Genomic DNA, 13321 nt, shown 5'->3' on the forward strand with positions numbered 1-13321 from the left:
TGGCTTTGATATTTATACATAAATATAGATATCTTCCTTCTAAGATCATTGTCAGGATTTAAAAATCAATGTGAAAATGCACTAAAAACTTAAAGTTTCTTTTATAGCTTAACTGTGCAGTCATAAATTTTTACTAGTGTGACATTCTTAATCATTTCCACCATTGTCATAGGAATCACCAGTTTCATGATAAATAACTGACATTCTGGGCATGTTATAGTTTTGGAAGATGATCATCTATTGTATATGAATTTGCTTTTGGGTACTAATAAAAATCATCTTTCACTTTAATGTTCTTTACTGTCCATATTTGTTTTAGTGTATCTACTGCAACCATATTTGTCATTGTTTTCATAAATGTTTTTTCATTATTTTTCCCAATTTAAACATGTTTATTAGAAAGCCATACTTTGTTATTACAATGTGATATACTGCACGTGCACATATGCACACTTAGCTTATGCAAATTTATGTGTTTACAAATACTTTTTTGTACTATATGGCTTAATAATATAAGATGCTTAGTTCATGTGGTGCTTAACCAAAGAAACAGTAAGCTATTTAAAACCTGGAGGAGAAACTGGGTGGACGTATTGTAACGCAGTATAGTGTACACAAAACCATACTTTAAGAGTAATATAGAGGTTTTTTTAAAAGGTTATTTTGACTACACACAATTTTCATCTTTGCTGATTTTAATATAAACCTTTTGTAAGATGCAACCCAAGGATAATTTCAAATAGCAGACTGCCCTGTTGACCAGAATTTGTTAGATTGCTATTACAATGCTGGTTATATTTTATAGCAGTTACTGTCATAAGGTTATACTTTGGGCAGTGGCTCATGCCTGTAATTCCAGCCCTGAGGCCAAGGTGGGAGGATCACTTGAGGCCAGGAGATCAGGACATAGTGAGACCTCCATCTCTACAAAAAACTTAAAAATCGAAACAGAAAGATCGCTTGAGCCCAGGAGTTCAAGGCTGCAGTAATCTATGATCATGCCACTGCGCTCCAGCCTGGACAACAGAACGAGACCTATCTCTTAAAAAAATAAAAGGTATATTTCATCCTACACCCTATAATTTCTGCCGTATAATCTTGGCAGCCCTGTTCTGATTTTACATGAGGTGTAAACCATTATACAGAAAATCTTATTGCCGTATAAACGTACCAGAATTTGTACAATTAAATGAGCTATATCTTCTCTTCCACAATCTATAGGAAAAAAGTAATCCTCTTGGAAAGCTAGAAACACCATCCCATTGCTCAAAAACTGTTTGGCATTGAATTTTTGCAATTACCTTCAGAATTTGTAGCACATTTTTTGAATATTTTTACTGATAGTTAATTCTCGTCTTCTTAAGTTGAATTTCATTTCTGCAAGCTGCTAACAGGTCTTTATAACCGAGACAAGTGAATTAAGTGGGTAAAGTCACTGTTTGGGATAAAAAACGAAATATGATTATTTTCATATTTTTAGATTTTTTATAGTGTGTGGTTTATAGAAAGACTCCAGGAATATTCTGTACTGTGGTGGAAATATTGGAATAATCCGCCTCATAAGGTGATTTCTTTGGTGGGGATAGCTGTCAGTTCAATGTATACCTCTAACACATGTATTGTGAGGTCAGTCTCATTACATTGTTATATTTCTATTCCTTGACAACCACAGAAGTACATATGTTACTTTATTTTCTAGTTATCTTACCTGTCACTAATTGTTCTTTTAATATATACTTGTGATAATTTTAATGGAGTTCGTTCTTTTCTAAATGATATACTGACAGCTTTTGTTTTCCTTCCCAATACCATGCTCTGCTTTGCGGTGAAACTTATTTGTTTCATTCACTTAACTACATTATTGGATTACTAGTTAAGTTTTCTATTGGTTATATTGTATCTTTAACTTTGAGGGGAAAGCCACTCCCATTTTTCTAAGGTATGAAGAGGCTACAGTCTTAGTGGATTATCTCTCAATTTTACACTGCTCTCTTTTTTATGTCATTTGTTACTTTATAACTGTCTTCATGTAAATTGATCTTTTATAATTTATATCATTTCTGTATTCAGAATCCTTTGCCTACAGGGTGAGTCATCCTGGTAATCCCTTTCAGTTTTCTATTTGTTTCTCCTTTTTTCCAGCATAAAACTCTTTTTGTATACCTTTTAAGCCACACTTACTTACTGAACATACCATCTTCTTTCTTAAAGCCAGAGTTTTGCCCTTACCATATTACTTGCCTGACATCCCTTTTTCTTTCATTCTTTCTGTTCAAATACAATGAATCCTTCAGAATGCTATCAGATCACATCTGTTCAAGATAAAGTGAAGCACTTGCCTTACTGATCTCCCTGCATCTTTCCACTTTTATTGCAGTTATTTATGTTATTCATTTGATACCAAATACTACCTTGAAATTTTCTTAATTATTATATGTTTTAGATATTTTAGTTCTGCACATAGATTATAATCTTCTGAAGGACAGGACCATGATTTTTCTATGTATCCCTTTCAGCACAACATACAACGTAATTCAGAATAGATGTTCATATAATTATTTCATAGGCATTCAGTAAATTATTTGTTAAATTAATGTTCTACCATCTTCACTCAGGTATTTCATGTGATTTTGCCTTTGTGGACCATTCAATAAAGCCAAATAAATATAATTTGTACCATAAATGCATTCATTGCTCTAATCTGGTTATCACTGTTATATTCCTAACAACTTTATTTTGTAGAAGCTTAAGTGAAAATGATACATGTTAGAAGACCTGAAACAAGGAAAAATTCTAAAAGTCACGTGCCTGAGCAGAAATCTCGAGTTGATTGGAGGCGAACTAAAAGAAGTAGTATCTCACAATTATTTGATAGTGATGAAGAGCTTGATAGTGAAGAATTTGATAGTGAAGAGCTTGATAGTGGTGAAAGTGTTGATAATTACGAAAGTTTTGAAAATGATGAAGAGCTTGATAGTAACAAAGGACTTGATTGTAATAAAACACCAGGAAGTGAAAGAGAGCTTAACTTAAGTAAAACTGAAAGTGAAGGAAACAACAGTAAGTGTCTCGTTAACACTGGCAACAGTTCAACATATGAAGAAGAAACTAACAAAACCAAACATAGGAATATTGATTTACAAGATCAGGAAAAACATGTAAGTCAAGAGGATAATGATCTCAACAAACAAACTGGACAAATAATAGAGGATGATTTAGAAGAAGAACACATCAAGCGAGGAAAAAGAAAAAGGCTGTCCTCTGTGATGTGTGACAGTGATGAGAGTGATGACAGCGATATCCTAGTTAGAAAAGTAGGTGTTAAACGTCCACGTAGAGTGGTTGAAGATGAAGGTTCTTCAGTGGAAATGGAGCCAAAAACTCCTGAAAAAACATTAGCTGCACGAAAGCGAGAACAACTTCAGAAGCTCAAAGAACTCTCAAAACAAAGATCTCGTCTGAGACGCAATAGTGGTAGAGATTTTGAGGTGTGTTATATTTTGTTGGATTTGTTACTGTTTTCCAGTTTTTTCTTGAAGTATTTTATATATAAATCAAAGTGCTGAGTCTGTTCCATTCCTCAATAATTGTAGAATTTATTATTTAATCACAAGTATTCTTGAACATGTTTGATTTTTATATATAAATCAAAGTGCTGAGTCTGTTCCGTTCCTCAATAATTGTAGAATTTATTCTTTAATCACAAGTATTCTTGAACATGTTTGATTACACTATTGTATGTAATATACTATTTTATCATGAGCCTCAGTCCATCCTTTTTTAAAATTGAAAGACTATTTATTATTTTATATGATCTTTCTTGTTTTTAACTTCTTATAATTCTAATGTCCATTTTAAACATTTTACATCACTTAACCAAGGTATATTCTTCTTATTAATAATTTCAGAAGTTCACCATTTAATATGATAAAATTATTTTTAACTTTAAAATATGAAGTTAATTTCTATGGATCATTTTTTGCTGTCAGATTTAGTATTTTAATTTTATATCCAACTTACCATTTTAATGGCACAATTTACTGAAGCATTTATTTTAAATTAATTAGGGCTCTGAAAAGAAATCCTGCCCAAGCAGTGATGAAGATGATGAGGACGAAGAAGAGGATGATTATGAACCTGATGAAGATGGAGATGATTATAGTATCGATGACTTTGTAGTGCAAGATGAGGAGAGTGATGAAGAGAATAAAAACCAACAAGGAGAAAAATTAACTACATCACAACTGAAATTAGTAAAACAGAATTCTCTTTGTAAGTTCAATATTAAGAAAATGTTTCATGAGTTGTTCTTATGATATTATATCAAGTATCAAATTAGCCTTTTAATATCATGTTCTGAATCATTGACTAGGAACTGTGGTTTCATTTTCAGATAACCTTGTCAGTTTGATAGTTTATTCCAGTGGTCTCAGGAAACATTTACATTTTTTAAAATTATTAACCCCCAACACACCTTTACTTCAATGAGTTATGCCTGTCAGTGTTTACCATTGTGGAAATCAAAACTGAGAAATTTAAAATATATTTATTAATTCATTTAAAATAATCCTTAGTAAATTTATTACATTAATGTAAATAACAATTTTATGAAAAGTAACTGTATTTTTCCCAAAATGTGATAAATGGCATTGTTTTACATTCTTATACATCTTTAATGTCTAGCTTATAGAAGCCAGCTAGATTATTTTATCTGCTTTTACATTCAGTGTGTTGTGACATGTTGTTTTGGTTGAAGTGTATGAAAACAATTTTGCCTCACACAGGTAGCTGGAAAAGGGAGGAGTATTTTAATAGTATTTTTTAAATAATTGTTGATATTCTCATTTGATACTATGCCAAAATTTGACAAATGATACTGCTTTCTTAAAGGTAATATGGAATTCAAAAGTTCATATAAATGAACTTTTAGTGCTTGCATTACCACCATTGGTCTATCTTGCAGTTTAAATAGATCATTTCCCCATGCATGATTTTGTGATAAAATGCATTGGTCATTTGGAAAATACTGGTTCACTAGATGATACAGATCCTCCAAAATATTGACATATTTCAGTATATATATTTTTAATTATATTCATTAATATCACCACTAGTCCCATGAGAATATTTCTCAGGTATTGAGAAGCTGTCAGGCTCAGAATAGCACATATAAGTTTTTCAAAATTCTGATTTCTGCTTTAGAGCTTGATTGTTTTCATTGGCGACAAAACACTGTGAATTGTTCTTTTTGAACTGACAGGCTTACTTTGTTCTTTTTTGAGAAAAGTCTGACAGATTTCCCAAGTCTGAATAACCAGAGCTTGTCACTCCTTCTTTCAAATAAAAATGGTATTTCATGAAAAATGAGGCTTCCTCCCAGCACACACAGTTGCACAGGTGTTTTTCCCTCAAAACAATCATTGTACTTTGGTATGCAGTATAAGTACTTTTTATGCACTTTCCATTTCATCCTATAGAATACTGCAAAGATGTGTACTTCAGATTCAAGATTTAATACAATTAATAATTTTACTAGTTCAAAGAGGACATTCTTAAGTGAAAGTGACTTTTTTACTGTGAGTGCATAGCACTAATGACAGTAATGATTACTAGTAGTTTGATGCTACCGCCATGATTCAAGTTAAGGGGCCAGCTGTCTTATTACTTGAAATCACAGATTTCCTTAAATGGACTTGGGCACTATCAGGGATCTGCAGACAAAGACTTTGAGAACCGTTGGTTTTATCAGACCTTTTGAAGCTTCTCTCAAACAGTGAAACCTATCAAAGATAGGACGTTACTTACATGAAAATATAAATCTTGGAACCTGAAAATGTAAGCTATATTTATTATTATTATGATTCCTATAATTCTACGAAATCTCAAAGATTGTTTTTATGATGTTTTACAACTCTGGTAGGAACAGGCTGTTGGATGGATACATTTTTATTTTTTTTCTTTAAGTGCATTCTTTCCAAATATTTCAGAAAAGGCCATATTGACTAAAATAAAGTGTAACATGACTTGATTTATATCTCATGATTTATAATAATTGTGGGTTTTGAGATATGAATCAAATTTCAAGAAATTTGGCAGTTACAGAGATGCCAGTTACAGTTATCTCTATACAGTAAGTTAATGAATGTTTTCCTTATATCAATAGGCACTGGTTCACTTGCCACCTGGACATTTATATTAAAGGGATACTCAATTAGGAGATATCCTATTCTGGGTTATCTAGAATGTGATAGAACATTTGCTGAGAGATGCCCACTCATATCAACTCCTGCCAATTAATGGAAATAAAAGGCTAGCATATGGGAACTTCAACTTCTCTACACCTTTTAGTTGTTGGTTTTTTTAAGGGCAGTTTTGGAGTTACAGAAATATTGAATGGAATGTACAGAGCTCAAATATACCCCCTCACATACACAGTTTCTCCTATTATTAACCTCGTTTATTAGTTTGGTACTTCTGTTACAATTATTATTAACAGTAGTTCATACTTCACAACAGGGCTCATTTTTTAGTACCTTTTATGTAATTTCCTATCTGCCATTTGGCTCTGAGAGATGCACCACAGACTAGTTTCCCTCTTGCTACATAGTTGAAGACAGTCATAGTCTTTTTCTTTTATTATCAATCCCTGTTAGTGTCTCTTTATATTTATTCTGAAACTACAATTCTTGGGAAAGATACAGTAGGGAGTAAGAGGACAAAATAGCAGTGGTCCATTGCATATCACGCTTACATAGTTCACATGCTAAAAATATTGTATGCAGGTAAAGAGGAAAAATCTTCAGATTTGTGGATACCTTATTTACCTAGTACTCTATCATATATTCAGAGTGACAGAATCAAGTAGTAGAAATAAGAGTAGAATACGTTTAAGTCTACTATGCCTTGCTAGAACACTGGAAACTAGACTAAGTGAACATCCACTTAGTCTCCATCTACTAATTAAAGAAAATCATTCTATTAACACAATAAAGAATGGGCCTAAGAACAGACTCAGAACCATTTATGTTAAATATTAAATTTTAGAACTTTCCCTTGTTCTAGGATAAGTAAAAAGTACCTGTGAAATTTATTGCAGTATAAGGTAAAGGTAGACTCAGAGGAAGAAAATAACTGTGAAAAGTGTTTCATTAAAGGAAACAAGAAAATGCTATAAAACATTTGCTATACAGTCTATGAAAAAGAAGTTATAAGGAGAGAACAATTTGAGGTGAAAGGGAGCTAGCTAAAATAAGAATTGCCAAAAATTTTAAAATGTGAAGTCAGAAATAAAGTCTATTGAAAGCAGTTGATAGCAGAATTAACAGTACAGAAACTCTCATGAGTGACAGGAGATAGTTAAGAAGTTCTAGGGTAGAGAAGAAAAAAAAAATAGTTGTAAAGGAGAAGATAATAAAGGACTAGAAACGAAGACCCTATTTCACAAATTTGGGGGAGGGGGTGGCAGAAATACAGAACAAATGAAAATGTAAAGGAAGAAAATTGTATAACTTTAGTTGGATATGTAAAAGAAAATTTGAATACTAAAAATCACCATATTTTTGGATGGGAAAACATAAGATATGAATTCAAAGTTATTATAGAAGAAAGTATTCTTGAGGTATTTTCATAACACATAACACATTTATGTAGATTAAAGAGGCCCATGTTCCTAATAAATTGATGAAAATAGTTTTGCAAACAGATGTATGAACTGTTTCTGTAATTACAAGAATAAAGAAAAAGATCTCTAATCATTCTTTTTAGAGCTATAAAAATGGCTTAATATTAGAAGTCATTAATATATTACATTAATATATCAGTAGAGAAAAAAATCATGTAATTTATTGAGATTCTAAGAGAAACGTCAGTAACATTCAATGTCCATACCTGGCTTTTAAGAAAAGCAGTTGTTAAAAAATTAGTAATAGGAACATACGTCCTTTACATGACAGTATTTTAAACCAAGAGACAACAGCATACTTAAAATGAGGAACATGACAAAAATATTTTCTACTAACTTTGTTCTAGATGTTTTGGAAAATGCAACAAGACATGAAAACGAAATATAACTATTGAAAAAGAAAAGACATTTGAACATTATGTATGTGTGTGTGTGGGTGTGTGTGTATTATGTACACACATATAAACTAAAAGTTTCTGACTTAACCAAGGATACAGAAGTTAAGAGAAGGGATATAAATACTTTGAAAGCAGGAGTAGATATAGCATATCTTTTCATGGCTTGCATCACATTCTTTTTGCCCTGCAGGGATGAAGATGGGGGAGATAATGTTAAAGTAGAAAAAGAAATCAGTTTCTTGCTATGCCTTTGCCTCATATACTAGGCTGATACCTCCATTCCAGAAGAAAGTGCGTCAAGAATCTACATGCTTTTACCTAAGTGAATATTTGTAAACATTCTCTTGGTTCTTGAAATAAATTTAGCACTAACAAGACCACATCTTCCTTGGGGTTGTGGGAGAAAGCAGAGATAGTGTCCAGGAATCCTTTAACAGTGTCCATGTCCAGTTCTGTAGTGTCCCAGGAAACTTATCTCCCAGAAATATCCAAGATAATCTGACTATTTTTAAATTGGTAAAAGATCTCAGAAAAATCACCAGATTCACAGTATGTAAATCTCAGTGGTTCTCTTGCATACTAACAATAATTAAGTGATATAATCAGGAAAAATTCCATCTACAATGGCAACCAAAATAAACTTCCTAAGCCTACTATTTAGAAGAAAAGCACAGCTTTGTAGATAAAAAAATACACTTCACTGTGAAACAGAACAGAAAACATGGATAAGCAGAGAGACAAGCATGTTTCTGAAAGGTAATATGCGTAGAACAAGAAGTTATGTCTTCTGAAACTAATTTTTTTGGTTAAACTTTGCAAAACAATTCTGAAGAATGACAGCCAGACCAGTAGGAAAGGCAGATGGTATTTAAAAAAAAAAAATCTTGGCATATATGTGAAATTAGTATGTGGTATAGGATACAAGGAAATCAACGAAGAATGATGAGACTACCAAATGATTGGCTATAAGGAAATTGATTAACTACTTTAGAAAAAAATAAGTTATGCATAAACACAAATACAGTTTCCTTTTTAATGCTTTTTCCAGTTTTTTAAAATAGTCGTGGGAAAGCTTATTTAAAATATTTAAAATGTTGTTTAAAACAATATTCCTGGGACATTCCATAGAAGCTCATTCAATATAGGGATTAAAGCACTATGAGAAAAGCTCTGGAGGAGGGCTGAGCTCTAAGCCTCATTTTGCCTCCGTCTAATTGTATCACCTTGGATAAGTTATTTTGTCACTGAGAATGCCATTTTTCTTGAAATGGGAGATTTGAATTTTATTTTCTCCAGTTTTCCATCCAAGTCTGAATTTTGTGTTGTGACATATATCAAATCTACCATGTATAGTAATATTTAACTAGGGGATAGGAACATGAAATCTGGAGTTAGACTGGGTTCCAGCCCTAGTTCCGAAACTTACTGTTTGGTCTTAGGAAAGTTTTTCATCTTCTCTATATTTCACTTTTCTCAACCAGAAATGAATCTAGGGTAATGGTAGTATCCCACAGGCTTGTTGTGAAAAATAAAGCAATGCATGTAAAATGCTTACAGTGATGCCTGGCATATATTTTGCTCAGTAATATTTTTCAATTTGAAATTCCAGGAGGATTATCCCACTACCATCCACCAGTCCACTCAAGCATAATTAAATAGAAGCCTTTTTCCTGACTTTTTTGAAGTGCGTTCTGTTACACACTGATAAAAAAAGAATCTTAGGGACAAAACTCCTCAAATGATTTTGATTTCTGCCCTTTTCATTTCCTCTCAGGGTCTTTGAAATAGAGCAGCAATTCTCAAGACTGTAACAGATAAGTAGCATTGGACATAAGGACAGTCAAGAATGATACATTCAGTAGGATGAAATATTCTATTGCAACTTGTATGATAGTTAAACTTAGGTGCACATGGGATGAATTTGATTTGTTTCTCAACACATCTGTTAATATTCCCAGTGTCTCTTAATACCATTTGAGAAATGCTATTATACATACAGTTTACATGGATTTTAACGCAAATAAAATTGCCCAATATTATATTATATCCAGAGTTTGATAACAGTCTAGTCAAAGTTAAATTCTATTGAAGTATTATTTCATTTTTTAATTATGCTCTACTGATTTTTAAGAAAATACTACATTCATTAAAGGCCATGATTATTGCCTTTGATCATAGGCTATCTGAAGGCTAATAGCCAAATGATCTGCTATTGTCACTGATTTTTAGTATTACCTTTTTTTTTTTTTTTATCTCTTTGGCACTTCTCTAGGTGTCTCCTTAGAAAAGAATGCATACTAAAATGTACCCTAAAGTCTGAAAGAGTTACACAGCCCTTTGAGTAACTAAAATATAAATGACGAGGGTTTTCCATGTTGAATCCCATCTTTCTTTTTACTTCAAGTGGAAGAAGAGTCAAAATCTATCCATGGTTGCTAATAATAGGTCTTATTTTGCTTTAATCGCTTGTCAGACATCTTCTATATTTCTTGAAATACTCAGTCTGCCCTTAATGTGTCCTCACAGGTGCCCCGAGCAGGGGCACTGTATTCTACAGTGACTGTTGGATCAAGGAAGGGGTCGTGGTTGATAGAGAACATTTCCACAGTCATAATAAACTCTGATCCAAAAGTAATGAGAATAGTAGGAATCTTCTCTCTTAACCACTGCCTGGCCTGTCACAACAGGTGATGTCATGTATGAGATTTGGTTAGTGAGAAAGTGGGCTTAAATATGTGGTATGGGGAAGGAAATAGACAGGTTTTCTAAACTGCTGTAGAAAATCCTAAATCTGGGGCAGCATGTAAAGGGAAATGAAGTTTTTGTAGCCTTTGGGGTTCTGGCTACGGTAGCAGTTCCCTGGACAATTTCATATGTAACGTGTTTTACAGAATAAGACATATTAATCTGTCTTTGGAGGTTTTCTCTCTTGTTCTCTCTAAGTGTCAAATTGACAATTAAATACAGGTGTTCAAGGGACAATTTTTATTTTTTTACAACATATTTTAATATTCTCTGAACAGTTTTCTTAAGTTCGGGAAGTGAAGATTTGAAATTACAACTAGACACTTTGGATTGGAAGCCAATAAGTTTGGAAAATGGAGATTTGCTCCGTGACTAGACAAGTCATCGAGGAAGCTATAAAATTAGGATGATTAAGCTGTTTCTGCTGTCTATAGTTTTAATTTCTTAGCATTGGAGAATGGAACCTATTGTATTCAAGAAATTATTTTGTCTGCTCTGTTCTAATATATATTTAAAATTAATTTCAGATTCTTTTAGTGACCACTATACTCATTTTGAAACAGTTGTGAAGGCTCTTCTGATCAATGCTTTAGATGAATCTTTTCTTGGAACATTATATGGTAAGTTAATACTATAAATGAAACAATTGGTTTTTATTTATTTTTCCAATTTTAAAACAACCTCACTTTTAAAACTATGTAGATTAAACAAAACCGTCGATGATCATTTGTAAGACCTTCCAATGTTTTCCCTGTAGGATCAACTACATCAAAACTCCATTCATGTAAAATGCTTGTTAGTGTTCATTATCTGAGATATGTGGAAGGTAAGTTTGTGACAGGTCCTTGCCCTTAGAGAGTTAACAGTGAATTTGACAGTATAACACCTAAAACAGCAGAGTGTCTTAATACCCATGTGCCAAACCCAGCCTCCCTGAGCTCTGAATTTCATTAAAAGTTCCATGCTGTTTTCTGCTTTTGTGCCTTTGTCCATGCTGTTTCTTCTTAGAATAGAATCCCTTTTTGTCCCAGATGTTTTAGGTGAGTATAAAAACATTTCTACTATGAATCTATCTATGACCCATTCACATAATATTTGTCATTCTCATTTGTGCCACCATCATTCTGAGTATGGTAGTACTCAGTACTCATTTATATGCACTTTTCATCTTGTATTGAAAATGTATTTTTGCTTTCTTCCCTTGTCATAGTGCGTGGGAAGGAGTAAATTTATTTATGTGTGTGTATATATATATATATGGGGATATATATATCCCCATTTCTCTTGCATCTAGCACAGAATCTGGCATTTAATAGACTATAAATATATTGTGTTGAATAACTAATTGCCAAATAAGATTTCATTTACAATATATTGAACACATTTATTGAATGCCTACTATAAGCTAGGCATTATTTGAGGGCAGGGGATATGACAGTGACTTAAGATACATTAGATTCCTGCACTCATGTTACTTATAGCCTAATGGGAGAGACAGACAATGAATGAGTAAACAAAATATAACATAATATGATTTCAATGAGTAATTAGTTCTTGTAAAAAAAAGAATAAAATAGGGTAAGAAGATTGAGAATAAGGGAAGGTAAAGTTTATGTTATATACTAGTTACATTGGTCAAAAAAGGCCTCTTGGGGTAACTTTTAAATAGAAACCTGAATGAAACAAAGGGTACAAGTAATACTTGGACTACTTGCTTAGCAGAGGGCAAAGGAGGTGCTAAGGCATTTAGGAAAGAATAAGTTGGCTGTGTTCAAGAACAACTAGAAGGCCTGTGTGGCTGAAGTGGAATGAGACAGGAAAGAAGGAAAAGAGAGGAGCTTGGAGGAGTAGGCTGAGGACAGAAGGGCTTTGTAAGCCCTGGTAAGGTGTTTGAATTTGTGGTTATTTAAAGAAACATGATAAATTCATTAGCTAAATAAATTAATAAAACTTCAAATAAGACAGAAAAATAAGGCTTAAATTCATACTATGACAGATATATGTAGAGAATATACTATGAACCAAATCAGGAAGGCAGTAATGATTGCAGCATGCTAAAGAAGAATGAGGAAAAGGCCTAGACAGAAAAGAGTATTCTGATTTGTTGATACAAGGAGTTACCATGGGATCAGTAGAATAGAGTCAATTGTAGACAGCCCTGAAAGCCTATTCAGAAGTTTGAACTTTATCTGGAATTCAGGGGCTAATTTCATGTCAGTTTTGTATAAGAGAATAAAAGATATTTTGGTAAGCTTTTTCTTCTGGCTTTTTTTGTTATCAGAAAATAATGTTAAAGCTTGATGCTTACAAAGAGAACTTTTTGAGACAGAGTCTCGCTCTGTCACCCAGGCTGCAGTACAGTGGTACGATCTCGGCTCACTGTAAGTTCCGCCTCCCGGGTTCACGTCATTCTCCTGCCTCAGCCTCCCTAGTAGCTGGGACTACAGGCGCCCGTCACCACGCCTGGCTAATTTTTTGTATTTTTAGTAGAGATGGG

At 32.9% G+C, this 13321-nt stretch overlaps 1 protein-coding gene across 6 annotated transcripts in view; it reads left to right on the forward strand.

The window, feature by feature from the left end:
• CCDC82 (coiled-coil domain containing 82) overlaps nt 1-13321 on the forward strand; it is a 30849-nt gene that overhangs the window by 2413 nt on the left and 15115 nt on the right. For all 6 annotated transcript variants that reach the window (XM_009187153.3, XM_021926464.2, XM_021926463.2 and 3 more), the window contains 3 exons: nt 2743-3488; nt 4068-4272; nt 11352-11444. In XM_009187153.3, the coding sequence (XP_009185417.2) occupies nt 2757-3488; nt 4068-4272; nt 11352-11444 (1030 nt within the window). In that variant the 5' untranslated portion in view covers nt 2743-2756. The remainder of the gene's footprint in view (nt 1-2742; nt 3489-4067; nt 4273-11351; nt 11445-13321) is intronic.

Source organism: Papio anubis, chromosome 12 (assembly GCF_008728515.1).
Source record: "Papio anubis isolate 15944 chromosome 12, Panubis1.0, whole genome shotgun sequence".
NCBI classification, from domain to species: domain Eukaryota; kingdom Metazoa; phylum Chordata; class Mammalia; order Primates; family Cercopithecidae; genus Papio; species Papio anubis.